Here is a 19798-nt window from a genome sequence, read left to right as displayed (position 1 = left end):
AAAGATCCGGTATTTTAAAAGTTTTGAGCAACCAGTGAAGCTAGCTATTTCATGTTACTACTATACAGTATAAGCACAAGTAGTGTTCTGTCTCCCAAATGAGAAATTTGGTACAGTCAGTTCTTCTATAATGAAATGGTTGCATTCTTGTGCAACCTCACATTATAGAAAAATCATACTTTAGAAACGGCGTCTCCAATTCGTCAATCACGTTATAACGAATTTGCATTGACGAAATGTGCATTATAACAGAGAACGACCCTGTATAAGAATTTTAGTAACACCTACGTCAGGATATCTGGTGAGTGATAGATTGAGCCTAATTCTTTGACTGTTTGCAACAGGCAAGGTACTGAATGGACCCAACCAGCCTGTAGATTAGATTAGATTACCTACAGATTAGATTAGATTACGTAGTGTGGAAACAGGCCCTTTATCCAACAAGTCCACACCAACCTGCCGAAGTGCACCCACCCAGACCCATTCCCCTACATTTACTCCTGCACCTAACACTACGGGCAATTTAGCGTGGCCAATTCACCTAACCTGCACATTTTTGGACTGTGGGAGGAAACCGGAGCACCTTGGAGCAGACACGGGGAGAATGTGCAAACTCCACACAGTCAGTTGCCTGAGACGAGAATTGAACCTGGATCTCTGGCGCTGTGAGGCAGCAGTGCTAACCACTGTGCCGCCCACTTTCACGACTTAAAATGCAGGTGAAATGTAATTCTGCAAGTGGACAATCAATACTGAATAATCCCAAGTGTGCAAAGAATTATTCTGAAAACTGTCCAGAATTGTCAGTCAGTTGGGCTCACAATGTGGAATGCTTGTGCTGACTGGAAGCTACATGTATTAATACACAGGCCCCTGTTCTTTGAAGATGAAAGAGCATGTAGCCACAATGTGCTTTTTTCAACTTGAGAAGATAGCTGTCAGTCATTCAATGGTGCATTTCTAACAAAAGTAATAACAATTTAAGATGCCCTCATCTGTATATATTCCATAAGACAGCCATTTTTCTATTCCGCACCTATGAATCAACAGTTGCTTGTTTCAGTGGAGATATTTGTAACATTCATCAATGGTGGGACGCAAGTAAGACCGCTTACTCTGAAATAATAGAAAGAAGAATTGAATAGGATGTATAATGGTCAACCAAAGTTAGATTTACTCATAAAGTAGGAATCACAGTCCCAATTCAGAAATTAATTTTTCACTGTTTTGCAGAGTAATTGACAGTTTCTTTTCCCAAGCTGGCAATGAGAGAAGTTTAAGTATTTTAGTTAAGGACGAAATGCTGTCAATCTATAGATGCTCCAGGTATTGTTCCTGCTCATCTCACAGTTGGACTGGGGATTACTTATTAATTCTGCAAGTGAATACTCTGCAAATGTGAGTTGGAGTACAATCTAAAATGAAGAATTTTAACACTCCTTTTTGAACCTCTTTTTCTCTTCCTTTTATCAACAGGGGAGCTACTGACCCAGTCCAGACCAGAAGGAGTAACTGAGATCATCTGTCCCAAAAATGGGAGTGAGCGAGTGGATGTGGCTTTGGTCTATCCTCCGACCCCCACTGTGATCAGTCCCTGTTGTAAGTGAGCAGTGGGCCATCGGGCTAGTCTTCATCAAAAACAAAACCTTTAAAATTCTGTTCAATTATTTGGCAGGCAACAAGGTTTTGGAAAGAATAAGGTAGGGTGTGTATGCTTAAAATAACAGTTTTGTACAGTGCTCTCCCATCACCCACAAAGATGCAATGTAACAGCCCCTCCCAACTAGAGGCTAAACTAGAAACAAAATGGATTTGTGTTTTTGTTTGAGTAGATCTTCCAATCTCAACACAATCCAATGATTTGATTATTCAGATTCGAGCTACCAAACAAAATTCAAAACAAGCAAACTCAAGAAAAAGGATAACTAATAAAAGCTGGTCTGATAACTTGCAATGAAAGCATCACCAAAGCCAAGGTGGCATGTGGTTCAGTGCTGGCCTCACAACGCCAGGGACCTGGGTTCAATTCCAGCTTTGTGTGACTGTATGGAGTTTGCATATTCTCTGTTTGGGTCTGTTTGGGTTTCCTCTGGCTGCTCCGGTTTCCTCCCACAATCCAAAGATGTGCAGGTTTAGGTGGATTGGCCATGCTAAATTGCTCATTGTGTTCAGGGGTGTGCAGATTAGAAATGCAGGGTGACATGGGTCTGGGAAGAGTGCTCTTCAGAAGGTCGGTGTGGACTTGTTGGGCCGAGTGGCCTGTTTCCACACTCTAAGGATTCTATTCAAAGCCCTCTTGCCATGTAAAAACAAGCATTGGAGTTTATTTTCCACTTCAAAGTGTTCATCTCTACTTGGAGCTGTCAATTAAAGTGTGGAATGGCAGGGATCGTACTGTAATAATGGAGGATTGTGTAATCAGTTTGCAACATTAATCTTGTAATGGCAGCTCTTCCTTATGTCAACAGATGGAGTGAAGTAGCAAGCAATGTTTTTTTAATGCTCCAGGCATTTTCTCCAAAATTTATACGTTAGAAGTTTTATGTATCTTGATACTTTTGACAGTTCCAATTACTAGAACAGTCAATGCATTTTTGCAATTTACTTACATATACTTAAATCTAATTTTAACAAATGCATAGGGACCTTATCTTTCCAAAAGAGCACCTTATGTCTCCCAAAGGTGTCCCAGGGCCATATCCAAAGAGATATCCCATCTCTATAAAAGACTGCCATGACTATTCCAAAAGAAATCTACAAAGATCAGAGCTGATCCTGTCTGGTCCAATTCGCACACATGACATTTCTCACACCATGATCACCAAAATCAGATTTAAAGGGAGGCAGTTGTTGCTTTATATGGACAGCAAAATGTACATGTATGAAGCACAACCTAACCTCTTCCCTGCCCTCACATAATGATAGATGCCATTCTCTTGGATGAACCTTCCAATTTTAGGCTTCACCCCTAATTTCTTTGTAAAATTCAGTCCTCTGAGTGGATGTAGATGGGTTAAGTGCAAACATTTGGCAAATCAAACATAGTCTAAGAGAATGTGAAATGCAGAATATTATGCAAATGGAGAGAGTTTGTAGAATTTGGTACAAGTAGATCTTTTTGGCCTTATAATTGAATCACAAAAAGTTAGCATGCAGGTACAGCAAGGGATGAGTAAGGCAAAGGAACTATTGGCCTGTATTGCAAGGTAAATGGGATGCAAATGTAGGGCAATCTTGCTCCAGCTGTTCAGGGTACATGCACCTTGACTACTGTGCACCGTTTCAGTCTCCTTACAAAAGGAAGGATATACTTGCATTGGAGATAGTTGAGAGAATGTAACTAGGCTGATTCTTGGCTGAAGGGATTGCCTTATAAGGAAAGGTAGAGATATTTAATCAGTACTTAGTGGGAGTATGAAAGATTGAGAGATGATTTTCTTGAAGTTGCAATTTCTTCTTGAGGTTTGAGAACATAGATACTCAGAGGGCATACTCAGAGGTTTACGGCACAGAATGAGGCCATTTGCCCCATTATGTCTGCATCAGTTAACAAAGATCTGACAACCCTAATACCATTTTCCAGCTTTTGGCCCAAAGTCCTGGGGGCTATGGAAACGTAGGTGAATATCTGAAGGATATCTGACAAACAAGTATGGATAGGTGAGTCTTTTTGGGTTGGCAAACTGTAACCAGCACTGTGCTACTAGGATCAATTCTGAGTTCTCAATTATTTACAGTCTTTAGATGAGGGGACTGAATGTATAATTGCAACTGGTTGAAGGTGAATGGAACACTGTTGTATATTGTGAGAGAAATGGAATATAACAAAGGATGTTTTACTGCAATTTTACAGGATGTTGGCGAGCCAACTTCTGGAGTATTTTGCACAGTTTCAGTCTCCTTATTTGAGAAGAATAGTTGCTTTAAAAGCAGTTCAATGAAGGTTCACTCAGATAATCCTTTCAGGAATAAGCTTACAAAGAAAAGTTGAACCAGTCAAGCCGATCTCCATTGGAGTTTAGAAGAATAAATCAGTGGTGATTTTATTGAAATCTACAAACATCTGCGAATGGGATAGAATGGATGCCAGGAGGACGCTTTGCTTGTGAGAGAGAGAATAACTAGGAACATAGGTTAAGAAAAACTGATCTCCCCTTTGAGACAATGATGAAGGGTTGTTTTTTTGAGGTTTGTTGATATTAGGGTTTCTATTTCCCCAGAAGGTAATCATTGATATCCACAGCACAGAAAAAGCCCTTTGGTCCATTGTCTTCACGTTGGAGACTGGGTCTTTAATATATTCATTGATGTGTTGGATAGATTTCTCAAAGGTTGAGATTTATGGAATACATACAGGAAAGTGGGATTGAGACCACGATCTGATTAAATGGTAGAGCAGGCGTGAAAGGCCAAATGGCCTATTCCTGTGTATTTAGGACTGTAGTTAGCTGCTACTGACATACACTCCATTTGAAATGAAGTAACTAGGTAAGTGTTTCATCATAGGATTCCCAGAATGCTATGAATTGTACACTGCAAATCAGTGATTTCCATAACATGGCCCTTACTTCTCTTAGTTTCAGGTTTGTTAGGTTCCTATTGCACTGTAAATGTTGAGGTTCAATATAGAGCTGCCACACATAGGCACTGCTACAGGGTTAAAGAGGCTGATTTTCACATGCACTAACATCATGCTCAATGTAGGTTAGTTCATTGGGAATTCTTTCTGGAATGCAGGAATATTATTTTGTTTTCTTTAACTGTTAGATGTTTAATTTGATTAGTTTTCATATTGCAGATTTTGTATTGTAATAGAAGACTCTGAGGTGGGGCATCGTCAGCTCCATTCAATTGTATTCTGTTGTCATCTACTTCTTGGAGTATTTCAAGAGATACCTTGAGAAGTTCTGTTAATGTGAGGAACGTTATCATCATTTCATCATATGGATAAAAAAATCATTTTGTTTTGCATGTGACTTTCTCTCTGACCTGTTCATTTATAGAGTAAACATACTTATCACTGTTGTGACTGATTCAATTACTTTGATCTTGCATCTGTGTACACACTGGGAGTGTCTGTGGACTTAAAGTTTGCATTTCATCTGCCAGTTGTGCTTCTGACGCATAATATAACCAAACTGATGAAATTCCCTATGGTGTCATTATACACTGTACAAGCTGGCAAATATATCTTATCATAAACTGTGTGTGCAGAGTACATACTGAGCAACAATGGCAGGGCATGCTAGTGCTGCTTGTTGCCTTTTCAAAGTTAATTCTCAAACCAAAATGGATCAAAACATATGAAAACCTAAAGAAAAAGTTATTGTAGCATCAGTTGGGTTTTTGAAGCTGGAACCTTTTCAGAATCCCTTAATCTCACAGATCAACGTAGCTGGGATCATGTACAGGCATGGATTAGTTAGCAAGCAACCAGAAAACCGAGAGCAAGAATAAATGGGTCATTCTCACATTGACAGCTGTGACTAGTGGGATACCGCAGGGGATGGTACTTGGGCCCCAGCTGTCACAGTAGATAGCAATAATTTGAATATGGAAAATAAAATAAAATAATTAACAAATAAAACCAGATATTGGTGAGGCCTCTTTTAGTAGGGCTTCCTGCTATAGGAAGGATATTATTAAATTGGAGAAAGTTCAAAAAAGGTTTACGGGATGTTACCAGGACTAGAGGATTTGAGTTATAAGAAAAGGCTGGATAGACTGGGACTTTTTTCACTGAAACATAGAAGGCTCAGAGGTGACCTTTATAGAGGTTTACAAAATCATGAGGGGCATAGATAGCATGAATAGCAAAGGTCTTTTCCCTAGAATGGGCAAACTCAAAACTAGAGTCATAGAGATGTACAGCATGGGAAACAGACCCTTCAATCCAACCCATCCATGCTGACCAGATATCCCAACCCAATCTAGTCCTACTGCCAACACCTGGCCCATATCCCTCCAAACCCTTCCTATCCACGTACTCAATCAAATGCCTCTTAAATGTTGCAATTTTACCAGCCTCCACCACTTCCTCTGGCAGCTCATTCCATACACGTACCACCCTCTGTGTGGAAAAAGGTACCCTGTAGGTCTCTCTTATCTTTCCCCTCTCTCTTCTCACCCTAAACCTATGCCCTCTAGTTCTGGACTCCCTGACCCCAAGGAAAAGACTTTGCCTATTTACCCTATCCATGCCCCTCATAATTTTGTAAACCTCTATAAAGTCACCCCTCAGCAAGAGGAGGAAGATTTACAAGGGACTTGAGGGGCAACTTTTTCCACACAGAAGATGGTTCATATGTATAATGAACTGCCAGAGGAAATGGTGAATGCAGGTACTGTTAGAACATTTAAGAGACACATACATGATAGGAAAGGTTTCAAGAGATAGGCCAAATGCAGGCAATTGGGACTAATTTAGTTTGGAAAACTTAGTTGGCATGGACTGAAGGATCTGTTTCCGTGCTGTATGACTCTAATGTAGTATTTCCAAATGCAGGGATGACGCCATACTAGTTGGGAATTTGTGCTGAGGAAGAAACAGTGGTTTCAAGAGGATTTGGACAGGAGTAGTGGGAAAGAATGGCAGATGGAATTTAATCTGAAAAGAATATGAGGTTTTCCACATTAGTTGGAGGAACAGATGTGCAGAGTATTTCTTAATTGGTAAGATGTTGTAAAGTGTAAATGTGTGTTGCCATCAGTAATTCACTGAAAGATAACATGCAAATGCAACAAGCTAATAGGTTTGTTAGCATTGATACTAGAGGAACGGTGAAGCCTTTCTTCAGTTGGATAGAACTTTGCTGAAACTGCACCTGAAGTACTATATACAGTCATTGATAATGGTCAAAGTCAAGATTGATATTTTAAAAATCTGTCAGTGATGTAAAGGGTTATGGGAATAGTGTGGATGGGGGGAAAAGCATTGGTGTTTGATCAGCCATAATCATGAATGTTGGGGCTAAATGATCTACTCCTGTTCCAGTGACTCAATCTCCAAATCATTGTCCCTTCGAAGGTTATAACTAAATCATTTAGCTAAAATTAATAAATGCCACACTGAGCTGATAGTATAATCAGGAATACCTTGCAGTTCATCCCAGACCGAAAGGCTGCAGCTTTATTCACAGCAGGGATGCCCAACAATTCTGCCTTCATGAATCCAACAGGTTTGTGTACTTGTTCACATGATATGGGCATCACTGGCTAGGCCAGCAGTTATTGTCCATCTCCACTTACTCTTGAAAAGGTATTGGGGAGGCTTTCTGAAGCTTTTGCAGTTTATCTGGGATAGTAACACCTATAATGCTGTTAGGGAAAGAGTTCCAGCATTTTGATCCAGTGACCGTGAAGGGACAATGATCTGTTTCAAAGTAATGATGGTGTGTGGTTTAGAGTAGGAAATGCAGGTGATGGTGTCCCTGCGCATCTACTGCCCTTGTCCTTCCAGGTGGTAGAGGTTGCAAATTTGGAAGGTGCTGTTGAAACACTCCTTGGTGAGCTGGTGCAGTACATGTTGTAGATGGTGCACACTGCTGCCACTGGTGAAGAGAGTGAATTATGAAGCCATTTGAGGAATTATCAGTCAAGTACGCCACTTTGTCCTGGATGGGATTCGGCATAGAGTGTTTTTGGAGCTGCAGCCATTGAGGCAAGTGGGCTGTATTCCATCACACTCCTGAACTTATGCATTTTAAATGATGGACAGGCTTTGTGGGAGTCAGGAGGTGAGTTACTCATCGAAAATATTTTGGCTACAACAGCAGGTCAGCGTGAGTTCCAGATTTCCACCACCCACCAGGTCAAAAAGTTCTTGTGAGTTGAGCCTATATGGCTAGTCCAGGTCAGATTCTGGTCGGTGATACTTCAGGATATTGGCGTTGGACGATTCAATGTTGGCAATGATGTTGAATGTCATGGGGACATTAATAAATTCTGGCTTGTTGGACATTCTTGTTGCCTGGTGGTTGTATTTTTAAAATAAACAACAAAGGGGAAAGGTGAAGCATACTGAAATGATAACTACTTTTACAAAGAGCCAGCACCCCTCCCAATATTTAGCTATCAACCAACAACGCTGAAAGAATTTCAATCCATATTATATAGATGACACAATTTGGTCCATTGGATTTGTTTTAGCCCTTTGAAAGAGCTATCTAGTTTGTTCCCTGCATATGCTTTTTCCTTTTCAAGGTTAAAATCTTCGAGTAAAAAATGAGGTCTGCAGATGCTGGAGATCACAGCTGAAAATGTGTTGCTGGTCAAAGCACAGCAGGCCAGGCAGCATCTCAGGAATAGGGAATTCGACGTTTCGAGCATAAGCCCTTCATCAGGAATGAGAGAGAGTAGCCAAGCAGGCTAAGATAAAAGGTAGGGAGGAGGGACTTGGGGGAGAGGCGATGGAGGTGGGATAGGTGGAAGGAGGTCAAGGTGAGGGTGATAGGCCGGAGTGGGGTGGGGGCGGAGAGGTCAGGAAGGAGATTGCAGGTTAGGAGGGCGGTGCTGAGTTGAGGGAACCGACTGAGACAAGGTGGGGGGAGGGGAAATGAGGAAACTGGAGAAATCTGAATTCATATCTTGTGGTTGGAGGGTTCCCAGGCGGAAGATGAGGCGCTCCTCCTCCAGCCGTCGTGTTATGTTCTGCCGGTGGAGGCTTCCAAGGACCTGCATGTCCTCGGTGGAGTGGGAGGGAGAGTTAAAGTGTTGAGCCACGGGGTGGTTGGGTTGGTTGGTCCGGGCGGCCCAGAGGTGTTCTCTGAAGCGTTCCGCAAGTAAGCGGCCTGTCTCCCCAATATAGAGGAGGCCACATCGGGTGCAGCGGATGCAATAGATGATGTGTGTGGAGGTACAGGTGAACTTGTGGCGGATATGGAAGGATCCCTTGGGGCCTTGGAGGGAAGTGAGTGTGGAGGTGTGGGCGCAAGTTTTACATTTCCTGCGGTTGCAGGGGAAAGTGCCGGGGTTGGAGGTTGGGTTGGTGGGGGGTGTGGATCTGACGAGGGAGTCACGAAGGGAGTGGTCCTTGCGGAACGCTGATAGGGGAGGGGAGGGAAATATATCCTTGGTGGTGGGGTCTGTTTGGAGGTGGCGGAAATGACGGCGGATGATACGTTGTATGCGGAGGTTGGTGGGGTGGTAGGTGAGAACCAGTGGGGTTCTGTCTTGGTGGCGGTTGGAGGAGCGGGGCTCAAGGGCGGAGGAGCGGGAAGTGGAGGAGATGCGGTGGAGGGCATCGTCTATCACGTCTGGGGGGAATCTGCGGTCCTTGAAGAAGGAGGCCATCTGGGCTGTGCAGTGTTGGACTGGTCCTCCTGGGAGCAGATGCGGCGGAGACGAAGGAATTGGGAATATGGGATGGAATTTTTGCAGGGGGCAGGGTGGGAGGAGGTGTAGTCCAGGTAGCTGTGGGAATCAGTCGGTTTATAGTAGATGTCTGTGTTGAGTCGGTCGCCCGAGATAGAGATGGAAAGGTCTAGGAAGGGGAAGGAGGAGTCTGAGACAGTCCAGGTGAATTTCAGGTCGGGATGGAAGGTGTTAGTAAAGTTGATGAACTGTTCAACCTCCTCGTGGGAGCACGAGGCAGCGCCGATACAGTCATCGATGTAGCGGAGGAAAAGGTGGGGGGTGGTGCCAGTGTAGTTGCGGAAGATGGACTGTTCCACATATCCTACGAAGAGGCAGGCATAGCTGGGGCCCATGCGGGTGCCCATGGCAACTCCTTTAGTTTGGAGGAAGTGGGAGGATTGAAAAGAGAAGTTATTCAGGGTGAGGACCAGTTCAGTCAGTCGAAGGAGGGTGTCAGTGGAAGGGTATTGGTTGGTGCGGCGGGAAAGGAAGAAGCGGAGGGCTTTGAGTCCTTTTTAAGGTTACTTTGTTTTTCCTCATTGCTGTGTGTGGGATCTTCAAGTTCAGTTATCTGCCACTCCCTAAATAACAATGGTGACTGTCTGTGAAGTACTTTGAAATTAGTTATGATGCAGCAGGTACCAAGTAATTGCAAGTTCTTTTTGCACTCATTTTCAAGGTTGTGAAGTCTCACTGAGTTAGAGCCATTGAGATCTACAGCACAGAGAAAAAGGCCATTTGACCCCTTACATCTGTGTTGGTTATAAACAACCAACTAACTAATTGTAATCCCATTTTCCAGCAGTTGGTCCACAGCCTCTTACACCTCAGCATTGCAAGTTTGTGCCTAAATGTTTCTTAAATATCAAGAGTTTCTATTTCTATCACCTTTATGGGTAGTGAGTTCCAGATTTCCACCACCCACCAGGTCAGAAAGTTCTTGTAAGTTGAGTTAGGTCGGTAGATGCTCCAGGCTCTTACAGCTCTGTATCAGGAACTTCCTGCAGTGGAGAAGGGGTTTATACTTGACCTGAAATTCTTTAGACTTCCAGTCAAAAGGATGTATTCTAGTGAGAGCAGCCGCTCGTCAATTTACCGTAAACACACTTTTATAGGTACTGAAGCCTTCTGTCTTTTAATGGCTGCTGGAGAAACTGGGTGAGATGAATGAGTTTAAACTGGACAGACATGTAGATAATGGTGACTGTGTTTTGTAGAGTTCACTTCATAAAATCAGGTTTAATGTTAGTGAGAAGTGGTCAGGATATGTTTAAAGTTTCATGTTATGTTGAAGTTGAGGTCTGAACCACCATTTCAGCATGACTTCCTTCTCTACTCTTGGTTTGAATAAATCTGAGGAAGTAATGATCAAATGGTACCAATTTTCTGACTGACATGGCTACTTTTTGCTCACGGAACCAATGATTATGAGGGAGCTGTTTGTGGCTAGGGCAGGGAAGAGGTGCTTGGATTGGCTGTCTGGATAGAATAGCCAAAAATGTTGAAACCCTGACAAAACACAATTAAGAGGAGACTTTAGGATCTTTCTGCACAGATGGACAAAATGGCCTTTTCCAAAATTACCTAATACTCTCGGGTTGAAAATTACTTTGTGCCAATGCTATGTTTGTGGTGTAAATATAATCCAAGGACTGCTTGCTGATAAGACTTTTTCATTTTCATTTTCTTTTCGTTCTCTTAACAGGTTGACACTAAGCTGAAGTGTTCGTGACCAGTTGTGGATTGTTTATTTGGATATGCGGAAGGAAATGGCTAACTTGCAGGTGCTCTTCAACAATGGATTTGCAGCAGTTCCATGATGGGCCCACAACATTGGAGATGTTGTACATGAATGAACTAATAATTGTCTGCGCACAGCATAGAAAGAGGCTCCCCTGTCCACTGCAAGTTGTCCTTCCATGGATTTCATTATTTGAAAGCAAGCTGACCTGATGCACCCATTCTTCCAACAAATAGCGCAGACGCAGTGTTCCACAACTTATTTTTTGGAATAGGTGGCTCTTCAGGGATTTTCTTTTGCAGTGTTTTACTAAAGCCATACTTTCAGTGTTGTCTGTCGGAATAAAATGCCAAATGCAACTGTTCTGCCCTCGAGCCTGAGGCATAGATGGTCTAGAGCATATCAGCACTATTTTGATTTTTGAACCTAATGAAAGATTTAATTTTAAAGCTTTCAAGAACTGTCTGTGCAATACTCAGTGTGATAAAATAATCGTACTCGCATTGTGTTATCTGCATTGTCCTCCTTGTTAATAGTTGAGCAAGGTCCCAATTGTTCCTGATCTGATTCATCATACTTTCCACTACACGGAGGAATGGGCTAAAGCTGCAAGGTCCCATTGTTTCCATTTATTTGTTCAGGGTTATTAGTCAAAGTGGAATCCTGGTAAACAAGTAGCATTTGGAAGATGCGTTTTCTTGACAAAATAATGTCTTAATCGACACACAACACCTGCATTATTATTTCATCCTATCTGTACCCTGCTGAAGTATGTTTTCCCTTCTCTCTGGGAGCCTCCTCATCCCTGGGTTGCTACATTGTAAATTCAAGTCCTACTCTAGACCTTAAACTAATAATCCAGCTGACACTTCAGTATAGCACCAAGGGAGTATCATAATCTAAAATGTTTTTGTCTTTTAGTATTGAGAAAAATCCAAAAACATTATTTGGAGAAGTGTAGGGGAGTTATCTTGTTGTTTTGGGCAACATTCGTCCCTTAACGAACATCACCAAAGAAAAACTTCGCCTGTTATTGTTTTGATTGCTGTTTGTGGGATCTTGCTGTATGAGAACAATTGACTGTTTTTGTACAAAATAGTCACTGCATTTCAGAAAGTATTCAATGGAATGTGAACCATTTGGGGACATTCTGAGAGCATGATAAGGCAGTTTATTAGGACAAGTACTTTCTGCTGCACAGGGCTTTTCAAAGTTATGCACCTACAAATCATTTTTGTTAAATTAACACATCTGAAGAGAAGAAGTAAAATCAGTGCAGCTTACAAATATTTTATTTTTATGTTGCTAATAAAATGACTATTGCAATGGAACTGAAACATTTGCACATCAAGTCACCTTGGATAAATGACATTTATTAAAAGGATCAATGGAAACTTTTCTGTTTCAGTTTTATGATCGCTGCTACACAGGCACAGAATGATGTACACCAATTGAATGAAGTTCATAAGTTTGCTGGTGCTGTAGAAAGTTGTTTTGATAAACGTTGTTCTAAATATTTATTCCAGGATATAATGAGACTGTCAAAGCTATATTTGTTATCCATCCCTTGTTATCCTAAAGTATCACTTTTACAACTAAAGTGTATGTAAAGCCACTTAACAGATCACTGTAGTGTATCTTATATAGACAGATAAAGTAACATTAGTGAACTGGTTGTGATTTTACAATATAACAGAAGGTCATCCTATTGTCCTCTGATGCCATCCTTTGAATCATGGATGTATTAAGTTGAATTCCCCCCCCCCCCCCAAGACCTTGTGACCAAGAGCTAATGAATGACCAGTCAAAGGATCACACAGTGACATATTCTACTCTGAAAGTTTCACTTGGGAGTTTTGATATCAGTTGGAGTCCAGGGAGAAACTTATACACGATTGCAGCACCTGCTGCAACCAAATGAAAGTGGAATGGCTTCCTTTGAAAAATGTATCTCAGATTCAACAGGGAAAAGACAATGATGGCAAATTCTGGTCAACAGTGGTCTCCTGTGCTATTTGAAGCAGAAGCGTCCAGACACACATCGGTCTCAGCAGTGACCCCATGAAGTAGCTTCCTACCAACTCTGGTCATGGTCAACTTCGTCTCAAAGAAGAAAGGCAGATATTTGAATTTGTTTACTTTATCTTAGACTCACCTATACTCAGCATCAATATCTCTCTGCGGTAGAGAATTCTGAAAACACTTCATCTCCTCACAGTTTTAGATGGCCATTCCCTAACTCAGAGTCTGAGCCAGAATGCTAAACTCCCCAGGAGAATCAGTGCTGAACCTTAATGCTCATACTTTCTAGGGAAAATCTGTCCTTTCTTGGGTAAGGAAACCAAACTGTACACAATATTCCAAATGTGGCTGTAGCAAGGCTCCCAAAAAAAACCCCAGAATTTCTTTCTTGTACTCCAGTTGGATGATAGGTTAACATAGCGTTTGCTTTCTTAGTTTTCTGTATTTAAGCTGTACATGAATGTATATGATTCATGTATGAGAACACCCAGGTCCTTGTGCATGCCAACATTTCTCTGACACTCTCCACTCAAAATGTTCTGCTTTTCTATTTTCTGCCAGTGTGGATACCTTCACATTATACTCTTATCTGCCAAGTTTTTGCACATCCTTAATTAAATCTCTTTGCAGTCCCTCTGTACCCTTGCACAGCTTATTTTCTTATTACTATATTTCTTCAAACTTGGTTATGATATACTCTCTCCCCTCGTTTATATCATTGATCTAAATTGAACGTTGCTGAAGCCTAAGCACTGAGTCTGCAGTAAACCACTACCTTCTAGATGCAATCAAGAAAAATGACCTGCTGTTTGGACAGATGGTTGTGTATAAACTACTACTCCTCCATCTCACAAGGCTTGTTTTTTTAAATGTAATTACTGATTGTTTTTTGAGAATCCTGTGGTTCTCTTCCCCCTCTCTCTTCACCCCCCCCCCGACCCACATCAAGCCTATTTGTTGCATCATCTTAAACTCTTAACAGAGCTGTGAACCCCTACTCCCCTTTCAGCAATTAATATTGTCTGTATTTAATCAGGGTATGGTTTTTAAATTGCTCTTATAACAGATTCTAGCATTTTCCTTATTGCTGAGGTCAAGCTAAGTAGCTTGTAATTCCCTGTGTTTTCTTTCTTGAACAGCTAGGTTATCTTCTAAACCCTAAAATAAAGGGAATTCTGGAATATCAAACCAATGCATCTACTATCTCTAGCTACTTCTCTTAAAATTCCATGGTATTATTCATCACGTCAAAGACATTTGTTTGCTTTTACTCTCATTAATTTTTTCTGCACTATTTCTTCACCAATCTGTTCTCCACTTACATTTGAATCTTGGATTCCCTTACCTTGGATGCTTTTTTGTGCTCTATATCATATTAGGGGAAAAAAAACAAGGTTTTGCTACAGTTTTACAGGGCTCTGGTGAGACCATAGTTAGTCCTGTGCATACATTTGGTCTCCTTGCTTGATAGTGCAGTAGCTTTCATTGAATTTTCACAGAATGGAAAAAAGCCCTAGGCCTATCATGTCTGCACCGGTCAACCTATCTGTTCAAATCCACTGTTCAAGCACTTTGCCCGTGGCCTTATAGGCTGTAGCATTTCAAGTGCTTATTCAAATATCTTGAGTTTCTATCTCTATCACACTTTTAAAGCAGTAAGTTCCAGATACCTACTACCCTCTGCCAAAAAAAACTTTTTTCCTCAAATCTCTGAACCTCTTATTCCTCACATTTAACTGTGCCCACTGATTATTGACTCCTCTACTAATAGAAATACTTCCTTTGTTTCTCCCCATCAATCCTATCTATGTTTCTCATAACTTTGCATGATTCAATCAGGTTCTGTTCTCGATATTCTCTGCTCTAAGGAAAACAACCCCAGTCTTACCTGGTCTCTCTTCATAGCTGAATCACTCTGACCCAGGCAACACTGTGGTGAATCTCCTCTGCACCTTCTCTAGTGTCATCACATCTTTCCAATAGTGTCGTTTAATTGATCATTCTTCAAGTGAGAAGGTTGACTCTTCATGAAGTGGACAGCAGTATCAGCAAATCTTCATGAATGCATGATGGATATTACAAAACATGGTTGTGTATTCCCAACAAGGACCTCATTCCGTCCCATTGAATGATAACTCTACGAGTTAGAGGTTACCTGTCTCTAATACGATCAGGGCTGGCAGTAAACTGTTTCATGTGCAATTGTTTTCATGTTCACCCTGTGAGTTTTTAAAAATTCGACCTCAGGATGAGACTCTCGTTGACAGGCTCAACAATTTACCGTCCTTTCCAAAAATTGGTCTCTGCAAGTGTTGGTGGCTGCCTCTTTGAATCCTTAGCAGATACTTGATGCAACTGAGCTGCTGACTTGACTGACCACTTTGAAGAACAGTTAAGAGGTTGTCAAATTGCTGAAGGACTGTGATAGGGTGAGGTGCCATATGTACATCAGACCAGCGAAGGGCAACAGGTTTCTTTCACAAAACACATCGGTGAGTCTGCTAAGAGCCAGTGGTGAATCCATCAGATATTTAATCCAGGCCCTAATGTTTTTAGTCCATATCTTGGAGAACACCCTTGCCTGTATTGAGATTGACATCTTCCCCCACATTGTGATGCTCCATTTCTTTCAGTGAAGGATCATTTTGCCATTTGTCCACCAGACACATTCTACATTAAACATGTGGCTGGTGAGAGCCCTTCTGCATGACAATTGGAAGCAATTTCTCATTCCTGATGTTTCCTGTTTATTTTGATGCTGACCATTCAGTCCTATTAATATTTAATGGATTCTGGACGTTCACCTCCTTACAGATGCTGCCTTGTCTGATGAAAATCTTCTGTTTTTATTTTAATGATTTCTGTTCTTTTCCAGCTATTGCAAACAGCAGTTAACCAAATTAGAGAATCTTACAGCACAGAAAGAAGTTCAGCCTGGCAGCTGTTTGAAAGAGTTAACCAATTAATCCCTCCATGGTTCTGCAAATGTTTACTTTTTGGGTGGCCTTTTAATTATTATGTGTACACAGTTACAATAAGTCCGTTAGTGTTGGTGAATTTAGCACTAGGTCTTAACCTGTATCTATTTGAAATTGAGTGACACAAAGACCAAGCACCAATTTGTTGACCCCTGCACCAGCAGTGTTTTTGAACTAGAGCAAGTAATTCTCCTTAAATTTTTAAAGTATAATCCTAGTGAGAAGAAAAACATTTTGGTATGGAGCTGCAAATGGGGAGCAGGAGCAACCCTGCTTCATGGAAAAGTATTTTTCAAATACAGATGGTGGCCCAACCCCAGGAGCTGCCAGCCCAATCAAAGCTTGAACTCCCTCAGCAGTGCCACCAGCAGCAGTGGCCAGTGCTGATGCTGCAGCTGCAGTCAAGGATGCCTCAGTGGCTTGTGTCCTCTTAAAGGAATAAGCAATGGGGGAATGACAAGGATCAAAATGCATGCCCTGCTGGGACATTGCCCTTAATTGGCTACTTAATTGTTTCAGTTGGGTTCCTGCTGGCCAGGTGATCTGCTAATTGCCATACCGTTGGGAAAATAACACAGCAGTGAGAAGATATTGAGTGTTTCCCAAACCCCCATAACACCCATCTGTACCATTAGTCTAGCCTTCCTTCCTGCCAATACTGTTTAATTTTCATTAGCCACCCAATCTGATAATGTCACACAATCTTTGGGTGGAGACAGGGTGTTCCACATTAGCTTTCATCAGGAATAAATGTTTTCTGTACAGCTGCCTGTGAGTCCTTTATAATTATGCCTGACTAGTACTGTAGTTGTATTAATTGTTATCATGCAATAAACTCTTGTTAAAGAAAACAGCTGTCTCTGTAAAGAATTGACAATAGTGTCTTCTCTGCCTCTGATCATCATATAAGTCCTCGACGGTGTATAGATGAGGGAGGGTTGATGACACTGAACTACCTCAGAAACCCTCTGTGCCACACATTGTCTGAGCTGGCAGCATGAGGTGCTGGCAGTGACACAGTCAATTCCACAAGGAATTGGTAAAACTTCTGGTAAGTGGAATGATCCAAAAACTGTTTAAAGTGATCATAATCACTCAAACCAAACAGAATGAGTAAAGCCTCAAACTTGTTTGATAGGGAAATAGTCCATGGGTTCAGAACTCTCAAATGTCAAAGAACTTGTCATTTGTTCTGACACATCACGTTTGTCCTTGAGAATGGAGAGGTGCTGACTAGCAGAACATTCTGTTAAAATGTACACATTATATTGTTAATGATTATGTTATTATTGAAGTCAAAACTTTAGTTAAAAGTTGAACTTACTTAAACATGCCTTAAAACAAAGCTGGGAATTCTGGAGAAACTCAGCAGGTCTGGCAGCATCTATGGAGGGAGTGAGTTAATGTTTCATGTTCAAAATGATTCCTTCAGTCCCAAAAGAAGTGACATTTAACTCTGTTTCTTTCCCCGTAGATGCTGCCAGATCTGCTTACATTCTGCTTCTTTTTTCAGATCTCCACCATCCTCACTTTTTTTTCTTTCTCAGGATTGCCTTGATTGTTCTGGGTTTGGGAATAACTAGTTCCAAAATTGCCAGATTGCACAAGGGAGTTTCTAAACTTGGTGAAAATATTAAATTCTTGTTTGTAGGATTTTGAGATTCATGAAACAAAGGGCATTGGCAAACGGCTGTTATTGAATGTTTATGGTCAATCTCAGCTGGGGCATTTGCATTCTTTGATTTTGTTGGTTTGTACCGCACAAGCACGTGTTTAGAAATAAACAAAAATGATAGTTTCTGACTATAACTGTACTCTATGTACTCGTAAAGGGAAAACCTAAAAACAGAAACATAAACAGGACTGAGAAAGAAATCTGTGAGTAAAACATTAGAACCGAAGTAACTAAGCATTTTTCATACAAATACATTGATTAAAGGAAACTAATTGAATGAACCGTAGATGTAAATTAAAACTGGAAAATATTTAGCCACTATTGAGACATGGCTGGTCATGAATGTGAATTAAATAAACCAGGTTATGAAATGTACGGGAATGTTAGGAAAAATTGTTGAGGGCAGCAATAATCGTAATGATTAAGAATCACATCAATGATGAAAGAAGGTATAACAATACATAAACAGGCACTAGAGTTTTTTTAAATCTTCTCATGTGATGTGGCAGCTTTCAGACAGACCAAGATTTATTGCTAATCCCTAATTGAGATGGTGGTGTTGAGCTGCCCGCTTAAACCACTACAGAGCTGTTGATGTCAGTGCACCCCTGCTGAAGAGAGTATTCCAGAATTTTAACTCTGGAACAGTGATATATTTTAATGTCATGATGGTGTGCAGCATGGAGGGGAAATTTGCAACTAATGGTGGTTTTCCCAATCTGTCTGCAGCTCTTTGTTCCTCCAGGTGGTAGAGATTGTGAATTCGGAATATACTGTCAAAAGGCACCTTCATCTCCTCCCCCACTCACCCATTGTACTGTATGCTACTCTCTCCCCACCCCCACCCTCCCCAAACTTATCTCTCCACGCTTCAGGCTCACTGCCTTTATTCCTGATGAAGGACTTTTGCCCGAAACGTCGATTTTGTTGCTCGTTGGATGCTGCCTGAACTGCTGTGCTCTTCCAGCACCACTAATCCAGAATCTGGTTTCCAGCATCTGCAGTCATTGTTTTTACCTTGTCAAAAGGACATGGTGAGTTGCTGCAGCACTTTTGTAGAGACCCTGCTGCTGTTGTGCATTGTTAACAGAAGGGGGCAGTACTGTCATCACCTTCCTCAAGCTGTTGCAGTGCATCTATGACAATAGCATTTACCCACAGAAGTAAATAACTGCTTAGAAATATCTTATGCATTAACCTAATAGGCTTCCTCCATATAGTAGTGTTGGAATAGCAGAAGAGCTGGCAACAATAGACCACTTTTCATGACCTAAGGCACTTCACAGCCAAATGTAGTATATTTTCAGATATAAGATGCTGTCCTGAAATACGACAGCAAATTCATGCATAGCTAGGTGCTTTGAATAATAAAGACAGGATAACCAAACAACCATTAATGATGTTGGTTGAGGGAGTAATGTTGGCTGAGACACAGCAAATTTCCCTTGTTCCTCTATGAATGGTGCAGTGGGAGTGTTACATCTGAGAATAGACATAGCCCTGGTTTAATGTCATCTCAAAAAGTCAGCACTTCTGACAGTACTCCCTTTAGTACTGCATTACAAAGGTCTCTCTGGAGTATGAACTGAAGTTGTCAGGACAAGAATTTGGAGTCGTCTTTGTCTCAGATGTCAGAAGGATGTCACTGAACCAAGGCTGACAATGAATTCATCACACAAACAAGCTCAGCTTCAGAATCTGCATGTGATCCATTACAGCCTCAATCTGACATTGTTGCAAGAGGTTACGTAAGAATCACTGTCCTCAATGTCAAGGGTGAGTTTAACTAAGTGTGGCAGGTGAGAGCTGTCAAATCTAGGATCAATGGGAAACGCTATGATTACAGTTGATACCAGACACAAAAGAAAATACTCAAAGTTGTCGTCAGTTGTACTGTCTTCAGCTGTCTCACTGTATCCAAAACAGGGACTGTTCTTTTCCACACCCATGCTGCTGTTGTCTCCTCTAAGTTTTGTGCATCCTTTCTCCCATTTTCCCATACTGGTGGCACAAACATTTGAAAAATCT

The 19798-nt window shown here is 41.3% G+C and overlaps 1 protein-coding gene across 2 annotated transcripts in view; it reads left to right on the top strand.

The window, feature by feature from the left end:
• mfhas1 (multifunctional ROCO family signaling regulator 1) overlaps nt 1-16946 on the top strand; it is an 81189-nt gene extending 64243 nt beyond the window's left edge. The window contains exons 2-3 of one of the 2 annotated variants that reach the window (XR_009645775.1): nt 1477-1700; nt 11060-16946. Coding sequence is in view for 1 of the 2 variants with exons in the window: in XM_060840550.1 (XP_060696533.1) it covers nt 1477-1599; nt 11060-11064 (128 nt within the window). In the remaining variant the exon portion in view is untranslated. The remainder of the gene's footprint in view (nt 1-1476; nt 1701-11059) is intronic. The other variant, XM_060840550.1, reaches the window with a different exon arrangement.
• Nucleotides 16947-19798: the final 2852 nt, after the last annotated feature.

This window comes from Hemiscyllium ocellatum, chromosome 2, assembly GCF_020745735.1.
Source record: "Hemiscyllium ocellatum isolate sHemOce1 chromosome 2, sHemOce1.pat.X.cur, whole genome shotgun sequence".
Classification (NCBI taxonomy): Eukaryota; Metazoa; Chordata; class Chondrichthyes; order Orectolobiformes; family Hemiscylliidae; genus Hemiscyllium; species Hemiscyllium ocellatum.
The sequence above is the reverse complement of the archived record's forward strand: the minus strand, read 5'-3'. Positions and strand labels throughout refer to the sequence as shown.